This window comes from Babylonia areolata, chromosome 21, assembly GCF_041734735.1.
Source record: "Babylonia areolata isolate BAREFJ2019XMU chromosome 21, ASM4173473v1, whole genome shotgun sequence".
NCBI classification, from domain to species: domain Eukaryota; kingdom Metazoa; phylum Mollusca; class Gastropoda; order Neogastropoda; family Buccinidae; genus Babylonia; species Babylonia areolata.
The window spans coordinates 19346869-19365795 of record NC_134896.1 but is presented as its reverse complement, the minus strand read 5'-3'; the positions used below and the strand labels follow the sequence as shown (position 1 = coordinate 19365795).

General features: G+C 39.5%; 1 protein-coding gene across 2 annotated transcripts in view; it reads left to right on the top strand.

The window, feature by feature from the left end:
• The window catches only part of LOC143296528 (uncharacterized), a 29285-nt gene extending 11008 nt beyond the window's left edge, over positions 1–18277 (top strand). For both annotated transcript variants that reach the window (XM_076608532.1, XM_076608533.1), the window contains exons 2-13: positions 544–706; positions 1309–1399; positions 1974–2053; positions 2214–2296; positions 2726–2912; positions 3520–3744; positions 5192–5260; positions 5719–5890; positions 6642–6848; positions 7933–8022; positions 9271–10274; positions 11150–18277. In XM_076608532.1, coding sequence (XP_076464647.1) covers positions 605–706; positions 1309–1399; positions 1974–2053; positions 2214–2296; positions 2726–2912; positions 3520–3744; positions 5192–5260; positions 5719–5890; positions 6642–6848; positions 7933–8022; positions 9271–10274; positions 11150–11938 — 3099 coding nt within the window. In that variant the 5' untranslated portion in view covers positions 544–604 and the 3' untranslated portion in view covers positions 11939–18277. The remainder of the gene's footprint in view (positions 1–543; positions 707–1308; positions 1400–1973; positions 2054–2213; positions 2297–2725; positions 2913–3519; positions 3745–5191; positions 5261–5718; positions 5891–6641; positions 6849–7932; positions 8023–9270; positions 10275–11149) is intronic.
• Positions 18278–18927: the final 650 nt, after the last annotated feature.

Below are 18927 nucleotides of genomic sequence, written 5' to 3'. Positions count from 1 at the left end.
CAGTTTGGCCATTTTCAGAAGGACGGTAAGCTAGTTAGCTTTTTGGTTAAATTCTATGAGCTCGGCATAGAATTATAGTGTTTTTACTTTTTTAATGTGAAATTTCATCATATCATCATCCAAGGAACGTTCCACAATCAGTTTGAGGTCAGTCGGAAACTGAAGTTGTAGACATTTTAACCTGTTTTCTGTGTTTTACCTTCTTCTTTTTTTCCAAAAATCAGTAATGATGGGCACTATACATGTAATCAGCAGTTGGTCCTGATTTGTAGATAGTGTGTAGTCCTAGCGGATTCATCAGAAAAGATATGTATAAAAAAAAAGCACAGTAAATGCCATTGATTTTGTTTCCAGTTGACATCTGACTGTGGAATGTTTCTTGTATGATAACATGATGAAACATTCTGTTAAAAAATATTGAAAATATTGTTGTGGAGATAGATCTATGTGTGTGTGTGTGTGTGTATATATATATATATATATATATGTATATGTATATATGTACCGGTATATACATATGTGTGCTGCTGTGTGTGTGTGCAGGTGGCCTCAGTGTAGAGGGATGAGGATGCACAGCGCCTTACACAGCCGCTGACAGAATACGATGACCTCGGCCGATGGACTCTCAGGCACAGGCACCAAGCACAAGCGGAAGGTGGTGGGGGTGGTCCTGCTTGGAGGAGAGGAGCTCATTGTCCATGTGGATGTGAGTTGTGGGCTCTGTCTTCATGAGTTGGGTGATGTGTGTAGAATTTAACGAAATGTCCCTAGGGCTAGCATTCTTTGTTCAGGAATAACAGACTGTAAGTGTGCTGTTTTAGAGAGAAATATATGGGTTTTTTTTTTTATGAAAGAAGGCTTGTGTAAGGGATAGAGGGAAATGCTGACATTGGGAAATCTTTCTACTGGAGATGATAGTGCTAGAATTTTTCTTATATTTTGAATGCCTGTATGTCTGTACTTAATGCCATTGTCATAGATTTAAACTGGTATATGACAAGCAAGTGATGGAGAAAATTAAACTAAAACACAGTGACAGCTTGTTGACACATTTGGCAGAAAATGGTTGTAATTGTAAAACACACAGTGGTGTAATGTGAAGATAACACTTTGGTAGGATTAGAATGCAATCACATTGAAATGCAGTCTGTAATCTGTGATCATTTCATTGTCTAAATGCATTCACATTAAAGTGCAGTCAGTAATATGTGATCATTTCGTTGTCAATAGCAGATATTTGGTCCATTGCCTTGTTTTTGATGTCATGAAATTGCCTGTAAATTTACATCAGATTCTTCTTTTTCCTAGGTTAAAGGCAGGTTCTACGAAGTGTTCAATCAAGTGACTGCCCACCTCAGTCTGAGAGAGACGGAGTACTTTGGTTTAGCCATACTCAGAGGTGAGTGATGCAAGTTCAGAGAAGAAAAGGCAGAGGATTGGCCACAGCTAGAAAAAAGACAATAATTTGGCTCACTTCTGTTTGTTTTGTTTGGGTTGAGGATGGACATGAGGTGCAAAATTAGGAATTAAATTGTTCTATAAATTGCCTGCCTTTAGTATTTATATGCTTAATGTCTGTTAACTTGATAAAGTACTCCCCTCCCCACCCCCACTCCCACTTGGCAGTTATTTGCCTTTGATGTATACGTTAGTCTTTCCTTTTCTCACTTTCTTGCATAATGAGGGATGCCCAAGAGCTTGAGAATCAGGATTTGCTTGGATAAGGGATGTTTATCATTCATATAAAAGGCAGGTAAGTTTTGAAGGGGGGGTTGGGGAAGGGGGATTGATTTAACGTCAGTTTGCAGTAAAATTTCAGTCAGTTCAGGAAAATCAGTGATAATGGATTCCTGATTACCTGTTAACTTTTCTCTCTTATTTTGTTATGATTTATATATATATTTATTTTACAACACATTGCCACAAGCATTCTTTGTTCCTGTAACAGTTTTGTCCTTCATTGACTGTTTCAGATGGAGAGTACCAGTTTTTGGTCCTTGATGAGAAGATCTCAAAGATTGCCCCAAAGAAGTGGAAAACAAGCCCAGGAGAGGTAAAAGGCTCACACACACATGCATGTATGCATACTTGCTGCTCTCTTTCGCTTCAATTACTCCCTCTTCATTTACTTTCTCACTTAGCTTTCTTGCCCATTTTGTGCTCATATTTTCTCATCCAGTAAGACTGTATTGTTGGCATCCTTTTTGTTTCAGGGGTGGGACAGTGATGGCAGCACACCGCTCTTCACTGTCTGGTTCAGGGTTCAGTTCTACGTGGATCAAGTAGTCCTACTAAGGTTGGTTCTTCTTCTTTTTTTTTTCTTTTTTTTCTTTTTTTCCAACGTACAGGCTCGATCAGTATGTAAGAGATCTGTGTTTTGTGTTGCAACTGACTTGCTGCTGACTACACATTTTGCGATATATTTGATAATTCATTGTGTGGATAAATAGAATTCAGAGGAATAGTGCTTTGTTATTTTTTAAGTGAGCACGACATGCATCTGACAGGTGTATTTCCAGGTGAGTGATTGGAAGAAACCTTTTATTCAATTACTGTTTTTTTCATTTTGCAAAAAAAAGTCTGAGATAAATAAACATGACAGCGGGACTATGTGTTAAGTTGTTTGCTTTTTTTGTTTTTTACCTGTAACTCTTCCTTTTTTTCAAACATGTTATTGTTTGGTTATCTGTAATTTGATAAATGAAAATTCACCTGTTTTGTACAGGGAAAAGGTAACTCGACATCTGTACTACTTGCAACTAAGGGAAAATGTGCTTAAATACGACCACCTCCACAACGAGGAGAAGTGTTTCCAGGTGGTGGGCTTTGCCCTGCAAGCAGACTATGGCAACTTCATCGCAGACAAACACACAGACGGATATTTCGACCCTCGCCTGTACTTCCCGGCATGGGTGAGTGATTTAGATTCTGGCTCTTTTATTTTTTTTGAATTCCACTTTTGTTTTGATCTTTCCTGTTAAGTTTTGTATGTAGTTTGTTTGAGAATAGTTGGGGTGGTGTTGATCTTCATTGATTCATGGAAATTTATAAAGGGAACATTTCTGTTATCAAAACAGGACAAAAACAGGTGCTGTAATTCCATAAAGGGCATCACATGAGTGTTTGAGTGCATGATCCACATTAAAAAAAAGATTGTTAATATTTTTCTGCAAAGTAAGGATGGGGCCAGATTATGAAAAGACATTCTCCTGGAGACAAGAGTTTTGAATTTCACAAATAGAAATCTGTGGCACACCAGATTCATGCACATTTTGTTTCCTTTTGAATCACTGAATACAGGGCAGAGTAAATGCTGCTTGATACATCTGGTTTTAGGAAATAAGAAAGGAAAAAAAGGTGATAAATGCTTATAATAGTAATGATTGAAGTACAAACAGGACAGGTGTTGAATACAGTGGGCAAAGAAAAAGGGAAAAATAAAACAAAGACAAGAAAAACGCTGAAGGCGAATTATCCAGACATGAAATGCTAAAACTCTGTTCTGGCTGTGCTGTCCAGATGGTAGAGAAGAGAGGTGTGGAGTACCTGAGCAGCAACTCCCCCATCGTCCACAGCGACCTGCACAACATGACCCGCACAGACGCCGAGCTGAAGTACGTGAGGGAGTGTTCGCTCCTGCCTGGTGCCCACAACCTGCACTTTTACCGTGCACGCAAGAAAAAGACAGACAAAGTCTGCAACATCTGGCTGGCAATCTGTTACAGTGGCATAGAGGTCTATGAGGTGAGTCATATCAGAGTGTCTGTTTTCTGTGGTGAGTATTCTGTGTTCAGAATGTCTGTATACTAAAGCTTTTTAGTGATTGTTCCTTTACTCCTTCCCTTTGTTGACCCTGCACTGATCAGTCACCTATGAAACCCCATGCCAGGGGAACAAACTCTTCCAATTTTCGATAGAAGGTAATTATAAAAGAATGATTAAAAATAATTTTATTTTGTTGCACTGAGTTTTACACGTGATAAAGGCATAAAAGGATTTTTTTCTGGATCATATCCCAAAAAACCCCAAACAAACAAACAAACAATAAGAAGTCATCAAATTTGATGGCCAATTTGTATGCATGAAAAAAATAACAGTATGGTGTTTCAAAATAAGTTTGTCTGGTCTGCAGTATCTTTAAACATATCTTCTTCTTTTTCTTCATCTACTTGAGTTGCCACAATCAACATTTTTTTTAATTTGTTTTTTCTTTTCATTTTAAGGAATGCTGAACTGATGAGAAATATAATCCATGAAACTACCACAGTCAGGAAGATCATGCTGAACACCAATATTTTCAGTTAACGAATGACAGTATCAGTTTCAGAGGTCTCTCATTATCGCTGTTACTGTTGGTGAAACTCAGTCAGTTGATACCTAGGTCACTCAGTATGATTGACTGTTATAAGATTCTTGCACAGAAATCGTTGAAATGGTTCAAAATCATCTTCAGAATCATTTGTTAGCATACACGAAAGCTCTCAACAGTCATCAAACTCATTTTACAGCTTTGAAAATTCAAAACTTTGGCAAATCATAACCAAATCAAACTGTAAACGTAACCAAATGGTCAGCAGGAAGTGGCGAAAATGAGGCAATGACTCTCGTGAGAATCTCATTTAAGTAAACAGTAATGGCTGTGCCCATAGCAAGCACATGTTTCACGGGTGCTGGTGGTCGCTCAGCAGTTAAAGAATCCAGATTTTTTATGGGCGCTCCGCAGTTCCAAGGGCTAATGATTCTGATTTATTGTGTGAAGAATGTACATGTGGCTGGATATTGCTGGTTACAAGATTGGAGATTGCTCTTTTGTTTATTTGTGCTTGCTGTTGCAACATGTTTTGATTTTCTAAATAGGTTTATGAAATAGTCTGACCTGGAATTTGTCTTGATTTATTGTCAAAGCTCTTGAAAGACTATATGAAGATTAGTTTTTGAATAGTATGTCAAGATTAATGAAAGTATGACAAAGTTATATCCAAAGGTGTATGTATGGATCAGATCTGTTTTCTTGATCTAATATTTGCCATATCCATACTGAATATTTCATATATTTATGCTGATTGTTTAAATTGCAGTTTTTTGGTTGATGAGACACAAGAAAAGGGGAGCAGTAACTTGAATAGTACTATCTGTATTTCTGAAACAAATTATTTTTCATCTTGTCATTGTAAATGTTGTGTTGTTGCAGGATGGTGCTGGGTTCAAGAATCTCATTTCTACATTTTTGTGGCAAGACATTGGGAGAATCGTTTTTGATGTGAGTTTTGGTAGATGGGAACAATTGGTGGTTGTGTTGAGCACTTGACTGCTGATGATTTTTCTCCTCTGTAGTCTGAAAAAATTAGTGTCATGGTTATGGCTGTTTGAGCGCTATATTTTCTTGCTTGCTGACTGAGACATTTAATATTGCTGTTCATCAGATATCACTAAAAATATGGAACATGACTGACTTGCTTTATGATAATCTGATGAACTGTGTATACACTGTATGAGTGTGTGTCTTTGTTTTGTTATGGCATGGGTGTTACAAGCAACAAATATAGCTTCTTTGGTCTGAACAAAACTGATGTTTATAATGCTGACTTACACAAATCTGTTGATGTAAATGTTTTCGCATACTTTTATTTGAGTGTGTATGCATTTTTCTCATTTCTTCGTTTGTTTTTCTGTGATTGAAAAATAAAATAAAATATTTTTTTCTTGATTTCTCCACAGAAAAAGAAATTTGAAATCAGATCAGCAGAAAGTGCAGGTGGCCGTCGCTTTGCGTATTACACTGAAAACGATGGGACGGCCAAGTACTTGTTGAATCTCTGTCGGTCCACTCACCAGTTCCAGATGGCTATTCAGCCCAAGCTGATGGAGATCAGGCATCTGGATGCTGAAGGTACCACAGGGTGATGTCTGTCTGTCTAGTACTTACCATGGCTATATTGTGTTGTTTTTTTAGGATTCACTGTTTTTCAGTAATTACTGTTTGATAGTTTTAGCCCTGTTTTCCCCTTTTAAGCTTTCATTATCTTCCTCAAACTCATTATATGTTTTTTATGTGTTGTGGTGTTTTACTTGTGCATGGACTCAATTTTGTGGAAATAAGTGGATCATTTTCAAATTTGTTTAACAATAACTCAAAATGTATTAAAAATGATAATTCTTTTTAAACTGCAACATCATTGGTTTTAACAAATGTTTATTCAGAAAACGTGTTATACATGTACACATAAACAACAGAGCAAATTGTGCTCAGAACTGCATAATCATTGACAGTAAGAAGGTTAAGGTCATTTAGGAAACTGTCAGGTTGGAGAAAGATTTATGCATCAAGTTTCACCTGAATCAAAGTTATGCATTTTGTTTTGTTTTGTTTTGTTCTTTTGGGGACTTTTGGTGATAAATCAAGTTTCATCAGCATACATCAATTTTTCAAGGTCAGTATCAAAACATTAAAGAAAGAAATATATTTCAATCCATTGTATTACTTACACATGCATGCTTGACCTGTCGTAACTTTTTCTAGTTAAAAGTACTGGGAAAATAAATAACATCAGATCTGCAAACACCAGGGGAAAAAAAAAAACAAGACAGAAGAAATATACAGAAAATCGGTTAATCTGAATATATTTTCTCTGTCTGAACAGATAAGAAGCGCTACAAGGAGTCCTATATATACAGCGATGCTCGTGACCTTCATGCGAATGGAGGTCCTGTGCGCCATCAGAGTGGTCGATCCCCGGGTAAATCTGCTGTTGGAACACAGCGCTATTCTGCTGTTAGTGACGCTTCATCCAATACCACATCTGGAATCGTCTGTGATAGAATGGCCCTCAGCTTTGATGAAGGGGAAGGTGTGTACATTGATTTTTCTTTGGTCTGATTATTATTATTTTTGTTGTTGTTGGTTTTCTCTTGTACGTCAAGTCACAGAGTCACCGAAGTTTGATTATTTAGAGGCTGAATAAGGGTGTTTTTGCAGGGAGGCTTGAGAATCTTGTTTGTGTAAGTGGTGCCACTTTATATGTCTTGTAAATGTGAGGATTTAGGCTTGGGTCCAACTTGGCACAAGTTCTACTTGGTGACTGAAATGCTTGCTGCAGATGGTTGGTTGTGTTTTTTTTGTTTCCTGAGACTCATTGCAGAGCTGCACAGCTTTGAGATGATTTTGTTTCAATTGGGATTATTCCATTTGTTAGTGCATTTGATATATGTGGAATTATGTGAGTACTTTGGATTTTTTCTAACAGGTACTAAGAAGGAAAATTGCCACAAGGGAGACAATTAGCTGCAGAAAGGCTTGCTCAAATGAAAAGCTTGCTGAAGGTCTTAGAGCTGCCTTTCGTGTACAGTTTGTGCATTGCAGCTGTGGAAAATGTGCTCTTTCTGTTTTGATATATACGCTTTTCAGATTTCTGTTAATAATCCAAGTGTTTTTCATTCATTTTGGTTTGGTGTGTCTTTTTTGTGTGTGTTTTTAAATTATTTTTTTAAGTCGATACATTGGTTGCTTAGTCATATCTGCTTCCAGTATACTTTTCAACAGAGCTGTTTGCATTCATTTAAGTATTCGTATATCATAAAAAGTTTTCTTCTTATATTTCTTGCGAGTTGATCTACATTCAAGATAGGAATGGGAGGCAGTTGGGTCATTGTTTTATTTTTTTATTTAAAAAAAAAGATTTTTTTATAGAGTGATTAAAAGGATAGCTTTAGTTTAGTCATTAGGGATTTTTTTGTTGGTGAAGTTTGATTTACAGATTTAAGCACATTTTTGTCCTTGAAAAAACATGCATTTATGGATGGTGAAGATGCTGAAAATGGTAACTGGCATGTGTGGATACTTTTTTTTTTCTTTTTTTTAAAATTAAAGTTATATGTGGTGTACTGACTAAAGGTAAAGTAATACTAGTTCTGTCAATCAACTATCTTTGACAGAGACAGGCAGGGAGATTATCATCGACTGTCCACCCAAGCAGCGGTCTTTACAGAGAACACCAGCCCACCCCAGAATGCCATTGAGAGACAGTGAGTCCATAACACATAAATGTATGTCAGATAAATATAAAGAGAAAATTTGGTATTTACATCCAGTTTTACTATCCATATTCCTTAAAAAAAATATATTGTCACTATTTGTATGCTTTAAAAAAAAAAGAAAAAAAAGCAGATAGTAGAACTATACATTAATTACCATCAGAATATAATGAATATATGTTGTTTACTTTCACCAGTATGCAGAATAACCTCTGCATATTAAAATACCTTCAGAATGAAGTGAAAAGAAGGTACACATGAAAAGAGTTGTGTAAGGTCAAGATAAAGAAGATAAAAAAAAAAAAAAAAAATCAACAGGGGTATATGAGAACATGACATGAAAGCAGATCAAATTTCACATATCAAAAAGTGGCAAAACATGAATTGCACGTACATGAAAAGAAACTAAAAGGGAAGGTGCAGACAATTTCTGACCTAATCAACCAAAGGGTGAAGAGGTGAACAAATGTGCAGAATTGTTGTGGCAATATAGGCATGCATACATACACACATGCACACACATATACACACACTGAAACACATGTACACAAACATGCATGCACTTTCACTCGTATACACACAAATACGTGCATGCTTTTTCGCATGTACAAGTACAAGCACATGCGTAAGTGCATATGTGTGTGTGCGTGTGCACTTGTATGGTTGATAAGGAGTGAATTGGAGAGGGGAAGTCTCAGGTGTACTTCATACTCTTTTTAAACATTAATAATTTTTAGGCAAAGAAAAATATCAGTAGTTTTTTTTGGTTCAAACTCTTTTTAAACATAATTTTTAGGCCAAGAAAATATCAGTGGTTTTTACTTTTTGGTTCACTCTTTTTAAACAGAATTAATTTTTACTTTTAGGCCAAGGAAGATATCAATATGATATCTTTTTAACATTCACACATTATAGGGAGGTTCTGGGGCAGAATTGGTAAGGCGTTTAGACTTCTGATCCAGTGTTCAAGGTTCCCATTGTTCCCAGTGTTCAAGGTTCCCCATTTCGGCCTCGTGTTGTATCCTTGGGAAAGGCACTTTACTCTGATTTTCCTCACTCCACCCAGGTGCAAATAGGTATCTGACTTGGTTGGGGAGATATAAAACTGTGGAAAGAGAGGATTGGGCTCCGCCTTTCTGGATACAGTGGATATGAATTTATTGCCTAAATGTCCACTAAAGGCTATGGGATCTTAAACCTTTCTTTAAAAATTTTTTTTTTTTTTAATATATGTTATAGGCTACAAGATGACGCCTCCTACTCCAAGCAGCTGCAGTCCAGCTCTCCCTCCCCAGTCCCTAGAACTGTACCCCTCCCCCCGGAGCAGTGGCAAAGGGTCGCCAGCCTCCCCCCAACTGCAGGAACTCTCCCCTGCCAGCAGTACCGGCAGCTACCGCGCCAAGCTTCATCAGAGCGCCCCTGCTTCCTACAGTGCTGTTGGGAAGGGTTTTGCCCTGCCATTGACTCCCTCTCCAGGGAAACCTTACCCACTGACCAACAGGTCACCATCATCACCACGGGAGTGGGACTCACCCAGTGTGGGGAAGCCTGTCAGCAGTCACGACAGTTTCAAGGGCTTGCAAGGTGCTGTTCAAGCGGTCCTGGAAAGGAGGAACGTGTCAGGGGACAGCACCACCACGTCTGGTTCCACAGCATCCACCGGCACTGTGAATGCCAGTGTGGAGAGCTCTCCAGTCACGTCGTCCCCAGCCCGGGCACAGACAGGCCCGCCCCCTGGCAGGTCGCCCTCCTTCTCTTACGCCCCAGTGCGTATCCCCCAGGTGCTGCCGACCAGTGTGTTAGGGGGCAGTCTGGTGCACCCGTCGGAGCAGTCCCCGTCCCTCCCTGCAGGCTGCCTGGTGTTCCCTGGCCCCTTGTCCCGATTGGAGGTGCCCACTGCCTCCCCCCCTCTCCACCTCCTGTCCTCGTCCTTGGCACTCCCCCAGGGCTCTGCCGGCGGACACATCTACACAGATGCGGGCAGCAGCACCTTCAAGTTGGAGGAGATGCAGGAGATCCCACCCCCTGTGGCGGGAGAGCTGGGGAAAGGCGAGGAGATGGTGAGTGGCGGCGTGCCTGTCAATGTCCTGTGTGGATATGCGCCTCTTCCTCCTCCACCGGCCCCTCTCAGTACTGTCGGTGCAGTGAGCGCGAACTGTGGCCCCATGGGCATGGGAGTGTCTACAGAGTCTGGTGGTCAGGCCTCCATTGAGGGGAGTAACAGCGGTCAGCATTCAGCTCAAGTGAGTGTCAGTTTTCATTTCTTCAACCTATGGATAGCATTTTTGTCTGTCCATGAGTTGGCAGGTAAAATAAGCATATAAAAGGAATTTGGGCTTGTTGTCATTGACTTTGGGAGGTTAAATAAACATACAGAAGGATCATGGTTTTTGGCCATTGAGTTGGAGAAATAAAATCAACATGCAAAAGGATATTGAGTTGTCGTCATTGAGTTTGGGAAGCAAAATCAACATGGAGAAGGATCGAGCTTGTCATAGTTGGGGGGTAAAATAAGCATACAAAAAAGACTTGGCTTGTTGTTGAGTTGGGGAAGTAAACATACAAAAGGGGCTTGGATTTTCGTCATCTGCGTAAACCCAGTGGATTGGTAGACACAAGACAGTAACTGTGACTGGGCTATAATGGTTGTCAGTATCTGCACATACTGTGTGTGTGTGTTTATGTTAATGCTTATTCAGTCATTCTATTGTCATAATTTCTAAGGGCACTCATTGAATCAAGAACATTATGAAGAAATTGAGACGACTAATGGGGGACATGGAAGAGGAGCAGGTGGAACAACAAACAGTAAGAACAAAAACATTTTCTCTGTATTAAACATGCAGAAATGAGTCATACAAACATGAAGACTGATCAGTTATCTGTTCAAATACTTCAAAAATAACACACATATTTTTTTAATCATGTGATATTCAAGACATTGTACTGTTCAATTTTATTATTTTCAGAACATTGTAATATTTAGCATCCTACCAAACATCACCATCTGTTTTATCACTAAACCAGGAAGCAGTTGTGGGCATGACATAGCACACAATGCTGTAGTATGGATCTTTAAAAGATTTTTTTTTCCAACCTCCTCTGCTTTTTTGTGCAGTCCAGTGAAGAAGACCCAGGCCCCAAGGACAGCCAGGCAGAAGGGAGCTCACCAGGAAAAGGTGGTGGTGGTGGTGGCGGTGGGAAGCGTACCACCCCATCCAAGGTGAAGAAGGCCGGGAGCCGGAACAAAGCGACCCACGTGTCTGTGAAAAACCAGAAGGAGGCCCTGCATCCTGACATAGAGCAGATCCTAGGCCAGTCGCAGGCCCACTCCCTGCCCTTCATCATGGCGCTGTGCAATGACCTCATGACAGGCAGCACCCACAGTTCCACAGGGTCCTACGACACTTCCACCCGACGCTCTAGTGACTCTGACTCCCGTCGTTGGTCCACATGTGGTGCAGTGGAAACCATGGACACCTCGGGTCTGGGTTCCAGTCTGGACAGGGGTGTGGTATCGGCAGGGAGCAGCGCACGCCCATACTCGTGGCACAGCGAGCATTTTAACCTGGACTCTAGTTTGATCCCCGTACCTCTGTCCAGGACAGGACCGTGCTCCTCTTCGTCCTTTGACCCGCCCCAGCCCCTGGTGGATAGCCACCGCAGCTTTCCCCAGGAGCTGTACTCTGTGGCCAGCTCTGGACACTCGGTACTGTGGGCCCAGGCCATTGCCAACAATAGTGGGGCAGGGGTTCCCTGTGGAGGGTCGCTGGATCGATACTCACCCGAGCTGATTGCTCAGCAGCTCATGATCCCCTCACGACTGAGCAGCGGGGGTCACAGTGTGGGTGAGGGGGGTAACATGGGCCCCCACAAAACGTTAAAGGAAAACATTGGTGTGGCATAAGTTGTCGTCTGTGCTGTGTAACTGCTTATTCCATCCCACTTTTATTTTGTTAGTCCCCCAAGGCCCTTCCGACCCCCACCCCACCCCCTTCCATAAAGACATGCTTTTTGAAAAGTGATGGTGAATAGGTTGTGAAGCCATGTGGGATGAGTGACTTCGGTTTTTCAGCCTGCTGGATGCTCAAATGGTTTTGGATTATGAGATCAATCTGAACTGATATGAATCATGTCATCATTGATGTCAGAAGTTTGTGATAAGCTGGCAGAATTATTTGAAGGGGTGTGCCACAGCAGCTGGAGAGAGAGAAGAAAGACAGAGAGAGTGATTGACAGAGAAATAGAATGTGTAGGAATGAGAGAGAGAAAAAGAACATGTGTGCCTGTGTTAGTATATATGTGCAGTACAACAATCAAAACTTCAAAACAAGTATTGAGCACTTGCATTATTTGAAACTTGTTAGGGTTTTTTTGGTCTTTGTTTAAATATACCATTGTTTAATATATTTTGCCCAACAAAATACAGTTTGTTTCCTCAGTACATTTGAATCTTGGTGAAGGTCTTTTATTGATATGATGTGGTGAGCTTTCCATGTAACTAACATCTGTTCTGATATTATCCAGAGTGCAAAGGCTTAAAAGCTTTCATACTTGGTTGTGTTGACATGTATAATATATTTGCATTTCCTGAATCAGGCCCTTGATGTACAGAGCAGCCAAAAACAGTAACCACGCAATGTACTGAGTTGTGTAGGACTATATAGTATGGACAAGTGACAGGTGGAGAATATGTGGAATCTGCTGAGTTTATTGCCATGATTGCTAATGAGATAGATCTATGTTGTTTGGTTGTGGAATTGTGTTGTTGTTATTTTAATCAGAAGTCTGATTGTCGACTAAAGATATTCAGAAGTTTTGAATATTTTATACTAGTTGTGATATTTTTGATAGAGCTTGGGTTCCAAACATTGTATCTGTAACCAAAGGATGTTAAAAAATGCAGTAATTAGATGGCATTGATTTTATGAAACAGTTTGTGTTTCACAGTGTGTACATAAATGTGTGTACATAGTTATGTTGTATGATGAGAATATGAATTATTTTATTTTTATGTAAAATGTGTGTGTGACTATGCTGCATAATTAATCAACAGAAAGAAACATTTGAACCATTTTTGCATGACGTTGGGTGCCCATGTTTGGAGTTATACTCTGTTTAGGGTTGTACAGTTTTTCTGTAAATGTTATTCAAAACAACTGAAAATATTGATTGAGCAGGACAGTTGCAGATTCAGTTCAGAGAAAAGAAAAAAGGCAAACCTCAGCTTCTTCAAAGAAAAGAAAGTTTTTAATTTCGTAAAGGCATACATTTAATTACATGGCCAGTAGACATATATGACATAAGCCCTTGCTTTTTATTTGGTGCTGAAAGTTTTTTTTACAGACATTATCTCTATCTGGGAATCTTTTTCAGTCAGTGCCAGTGAAAGAGTAGGGTTGAAATTTGATTGGACTCAAAGGTTCAGAGGCAGGACCAGTCATGAATAAGAGAAATCTTGGCATGTTACTTGATCTTATCCTCTTAGAGATTGGTAGAGTCTTGATCCAGAAGTTTCCATTTGAAAAGACAGTGGTGGTTGATTGCTCAGCTGCATTGCACCTTGCTGTCACGACGATAGCCCAGGTCGAAAGTAGTGCTACTAGTATAGTTTCTACACTTTACTCAGCTGGTCAAGTACATGTTTATCCAAACCAGAAAAAAAAGTTAAACCAGTCAGGTTTTCAAAACCTCTGTGTTGCTGGTGGACTTTTCAGCCCGTAGCTTGAAACATAATTCTAATTTCATTTGATAGAATGTTACCTGTATGAAACACTTTGTTTGAGCCCTGAGCTGACCTTTGCATCAGAACTGGGATGTCAACAGAACACATTAAACTTAAAGAATCAGCAATTAGGTATCATTTACTTTGCTGACCGCTACATTATTTGTTTTATTATGATTTTAGTGTTTCATTTTGGATAAATTTACAGACAAAGTTGATAGAGAATAGGGCTGAACGTGTGTGCTTGTTTCTGGGTGCTTTTGAATTTTTCAGGGCTTTGTATTGTTGGCCAGCGTGGCTGCTTTGTACGCAGAAGGGTCAAGCCCAACTTCACTGCCAGAATTTGGTACAGTTGAAATCTTTAATTCAGCACAGAGTGGCATAATAATAAGTAGACCTGAAAGAATCCACTTATGTGTTCATGAGCAGTGTGTGTCTGCCAGTCGTGTGATGATGTATGTACATGTACGCACTCTTGCATTAGAGGAGACAATATTATATGGACATTGTATGATTTGATTATCAAGCTTGTTTGTAAACATTTGCTTGTTTGAAGCAATCAGATCAGGGAGCTTTTGGCTTGTGTGACATTTCCTGCCATTCTTTGCTTTTTGACATTAATAGATGAAGAAAATTTTGCATTGCCAGCTTTGATAAAATGAGACATGGGTGTCTTTTACAAAATGTGAAAGGAGGCATTGCAGAAATGAAGGTATAGCAGATCGAGTTCATAACATTGGAGAAAATCAGAATGCTGTTTGGTTGTACTGAGGAACAGAATCATATCTGTCTCTGAATTGCACTCCTGTTTGATTGAAGAGGTCTTCAGTAAGTTGCTTTTACAGCCAAGCTGAATGCTGGGCATTGAGTGTTTACCTGGAAGATCTATTATGGTTCTATCGTGTTAATGGTTTCTTTAGAATTTTTTTTTAGTCTGCACCTCATGGAGGAGGCAGGACTGCAGCAGGTCATCTGTTGTCTGGCTGTCAGTCCCACAGAGGCACCGTGCTGAGTGACCAATGTGCAAAAAAAAAAAAAAAGCCAATTTAGTGTATGCTATAAATGAGGGCTTAGGCGGCTGTGGCCTGTTCCGAGTCTGAACACTGACACCTGTTCCTGCCTAGTCAGCAAGTAGTAGGGGGTCTTCCCTTGTGTGGGTGCTGTTGCATCCACTTCTTCTGCTGCTTGGCCTTGATGATGGTCTTTACCTCAGAGTAGCTGGTGGAACTATCCACCTGCTCTTGTGCAGTGCCTTCCCTTGCCAGGGAGTCAGCAGTCTCATTGCCTAACACATTGCAGTGAGAGGGAATCCATTACAGGACAACAGAGTGGGTCCTGCAGCGGGAGGCTTGTTTAGATAAGTGTTTTTGTTGGACTGTAAGGGCTGCAGGACAGACAGGGCATCAGTGAGGAAAACTACATTATGGGTAGTGTGAGTGCTGACCTTTATGTGGGCTGCTGCTGTTTTCAGGGCCTCAGCCTTGTAGTTGGAGTATAGGCTGGTAGTGAAGCAAATCATTCTGTACAGCTTCCTCAGCAGAGCAGTCAGTATAAACATTGTCCAGGACTGTTTTGGATAGTGGGTTTGGAGGTGCTGAAGGGACAGGGACAGCCTGACACCGAGGGTTCTCTTTGGGGTCATGATCAAGGATTTCTTGGTGTTGTCATTTAAGGGTCCTGCTTTGATGGGCAAAGCTGTTTCTTTTGAGTCACCACTTAGTTGGCTGGGACAGTCGGTCTTGCATGGGATGATTATGCAATCTCTTGAATTTGGCAGCGTGGGTGAGGAGTTTGGCATCTCTGCGATCCTCAAGAGGCTGGAGCCATGTGACAGTTTCAAACTCTAGTATTGACGTTGACTTCATGGCCCTCCGGTGATGATGTGGGTTGCCTGGCTGTGCACCTTGCTGACCATATCAAAGTTGGACTTTGTTGTAGTGCCTCATGCTGTCACACCATACATGAAGGGGATTAAGATACAAACAGATCTACACATTTGAGGGTCTATCAGTATGATATCTGAAAAACTTAATTTCAACACTCTAACCACTTTGCTGTTGTGCCGATCATTTCTAATTTTCTTTAGAATAATATGGTCCATTGCATTGATGATGTTTAAGTGTAGTTTCAGCAAAGGTGCATCATTGTAATCATCTGATATTATGAAAGTAAACAGACAGATAAAAAAAAAAAACAAACAAAAAAAAAAAAAAAAATCAAGTACTGCTACTGTGATTGTTGTTCCACTCTTCACTGATCATGTCTTTACTTGGATGTGGCAGAGAAACATGGTTAAATGTTTGTTATCAGTGGTTACTACTTTCAGCAACATTTGTTAGTAAGAATGACAGTGGATCTGCAGAGTGGATTTGTCAGTGTTGTTTGTAGTTTGAATAGTATGCAGTATGTGGAAACACTTTTTTGAACAGTGATAAATGGGTTTTTTTTCAGGGCCTGCTTCTGTATTGGTGCTCACTTCATTGGAGTGATGTGAGTGAACCCTTGTTCATGAAGTTTCTTGCTCAGTTCATTTGACCTGTTTTGCTCCTGGAAAATTGGGGTCATTTATCAAGACTCTGGGAATAATTTTCTTTCAGCATTTGTCTGTTGTCTTCAGTTACTCGTAGAAATTAGTAATTGATAATGTCACTGTACCTCCCATATTGGCAGGGCTGATATTCTAAATGTTCTTCCACCATTTGTTAGTGCTTAACCCCTTGTCAGCTGCTGACGGGTATGCTCACCAGTGAAGGGCTGTTGCTTACTTGAGATAAGGTTGAGATTATAGGCCAGGTGCCAGTTGCATTGCTTGGTTCTAACTTTTTGACAGTTGCACATGACTAAATGCCTACGTTGACCGAACTACGCCATTGGTCAGTTCCATACTACACACAGTTAGTAGCAGGTTACGACCATACTAGGCTCTTCCATCTGAGCAGTGCAACTAGCTCCTGGACATCAGTCACCATTCATTATGTAAACTTCTTCTTCTTGGAATTACATTACTTCTGTTCATAAGAATAAATTGCACAGCTTGTGGCCCGATGTGGTGGACCTTGAGGAGAAAGTGGGCCCTTGCGATTTGATCAGTGCAACAAGCTTTGCAATACAGCATGACAAGCGAAATGCAGAAGAATTACACAGCTTAAAAGTACACACAAAAAAAGTAATTATTGCACTTGACATTAATGTCATGCTGATGATCATTTCACCAAGGTCAGCAAAGGGTTAACATTGAGTTTTTAGTTTCCTCATGTGAGTGAGGGTGGCTTTATGAAGTCTTCCAGTTGTTCCAGTAGGATGAGCAGTACTTTAAGTTTGTGACAGACTAAAGTAGGCGGTCAAGACCTTGGCGGTGCTGAGAATTGGTCAACATCTGCCGGGTTTTTTATTTTATTTTTTTTTTATAATTATTTTTAAAGTTTTGAGTGTACACATATTTCTCATCTATCTCATCTGATAGTTGATAAGATGTATATTATTCAGTTTATTGTGTTATTTCTTCAGGCCTGCTCAATGTGAAGACTGAACAGAACATGAAGAAAAGATAATGAAGAAATAAGGTAAACAAAAGGAAGATGGTTGGAAGTAAGAAGGAAAAGACAAAATGCACACTCGCAAAGACACACACACACACACACACACACACACACACCAGCTAGTGAACAGGGAAAAAAATCTTATATGTTTTTTTAACCTTAGAAATGTTATTTGATATGCCAGTTAGCCATCATGATATGTGTAATGTATATATGACTTTTGAACGAGTTCTTATATGAAACATTCAGAAAGATGGAATGCTATTTTCTTGTTGTCAGGGGTCAGTGTTTGTACTTAATTGTTCAGATCCTGCCTCCCCCCTTTCCAAATGTTGAATAATAAGTTGCAGTGAAAAAAAAAGGACAGGTCATAATAAGACGGAGGTGTGATAGCTTTTTATTTATTTATTAATTTATTTATTTATACTTTTATCTTAAAAGGAGCCAGTGGTAGCCAGCAGTATACTGTTGCTTTTGGCCTTGTGATTTTTCTGGTGAACTTAGCATGCTGTGTTGTCAAATATTGCAAAGCCATTACCTTGACTGTCACAGAATCTGTGATTGTGCACATGATGATGATGATGATTATGATAATATTATTAATAATCAACTTCAAGGATCTGATTGCATCACTTTTCTTACTTTCACCTTTTTTATATATATATATATATATATATTGTACTTGTTTTAATCATAATGGGGGTAATTATTTTAATCAGAATTGAGACGTGTCATTTGAAGAAGGAAAACGAAATGGTCTGAAGCAGCAAGTGATAATTGTAAAATTGATACGTATATAACTATGAATGACTTTTTTTCTTCTTATTTTTGTATATTGTGGAGTGTTTATTCATTTTGTTTGTTGTGTTTGTTCTTTTTTTTTTTGTTAGGGAATTTTTTTCCCTCATGATGTATGTGTACATTTATTTATCTTATTAAAAACAGTTATGTGTTAAGTTTGATCCCCCCAAAAAAAGAAAAACCCAAAAAACTTTAACCCTTTCAGCCCTTTAAGGTCTTCTGTCTGTGCAATCCTCCCTGCCTGGCATATTTTTGCCTGGCTGCATCAACAGGAAGGGGTGCTTCGCTTCAGGCACAAATCTATAGCAACTACTCAACCAATAGCTACCGAACTTCACATAATGACTGAAATATGATTTTGACACAAGTTGCTGAAGTCTCAAGACAAGGGATGCACTAGTTTACTTGTAACTTAAAATTAAAAAATGCAATAGTAAAACGTCAGCTTTTGTCAATGTTGAAGGTTGTGGGCTGTCTTCTAGATTGAAATGTCCGCCGCTTTGTCTAGACCGGTTGCTAATTTCATCTCCTTCACTTTCCCAAGAAATATCAAATGAATTATTTGACAAATTGTCATTATATGGGATGAATTCGCTGCGTGAGTCTATCATAATTTCACTCAACACTTACTGCGCAGTACGCCTTTGACATTTTACCATATTGATGCGAAAAAACAGATGGAAAACACACTAATCGTTCAATTTTCAGAGCGAAACTTTGTGTGCAAGTGAGGAAGGAAGTTAAGTTGGAGTTACTTCCCTTACATAGCAGTTTAATGCATAGTAATGAGCTGATGATTTGGTTTAAATAAACAGGTTTCTTCGCCCACCT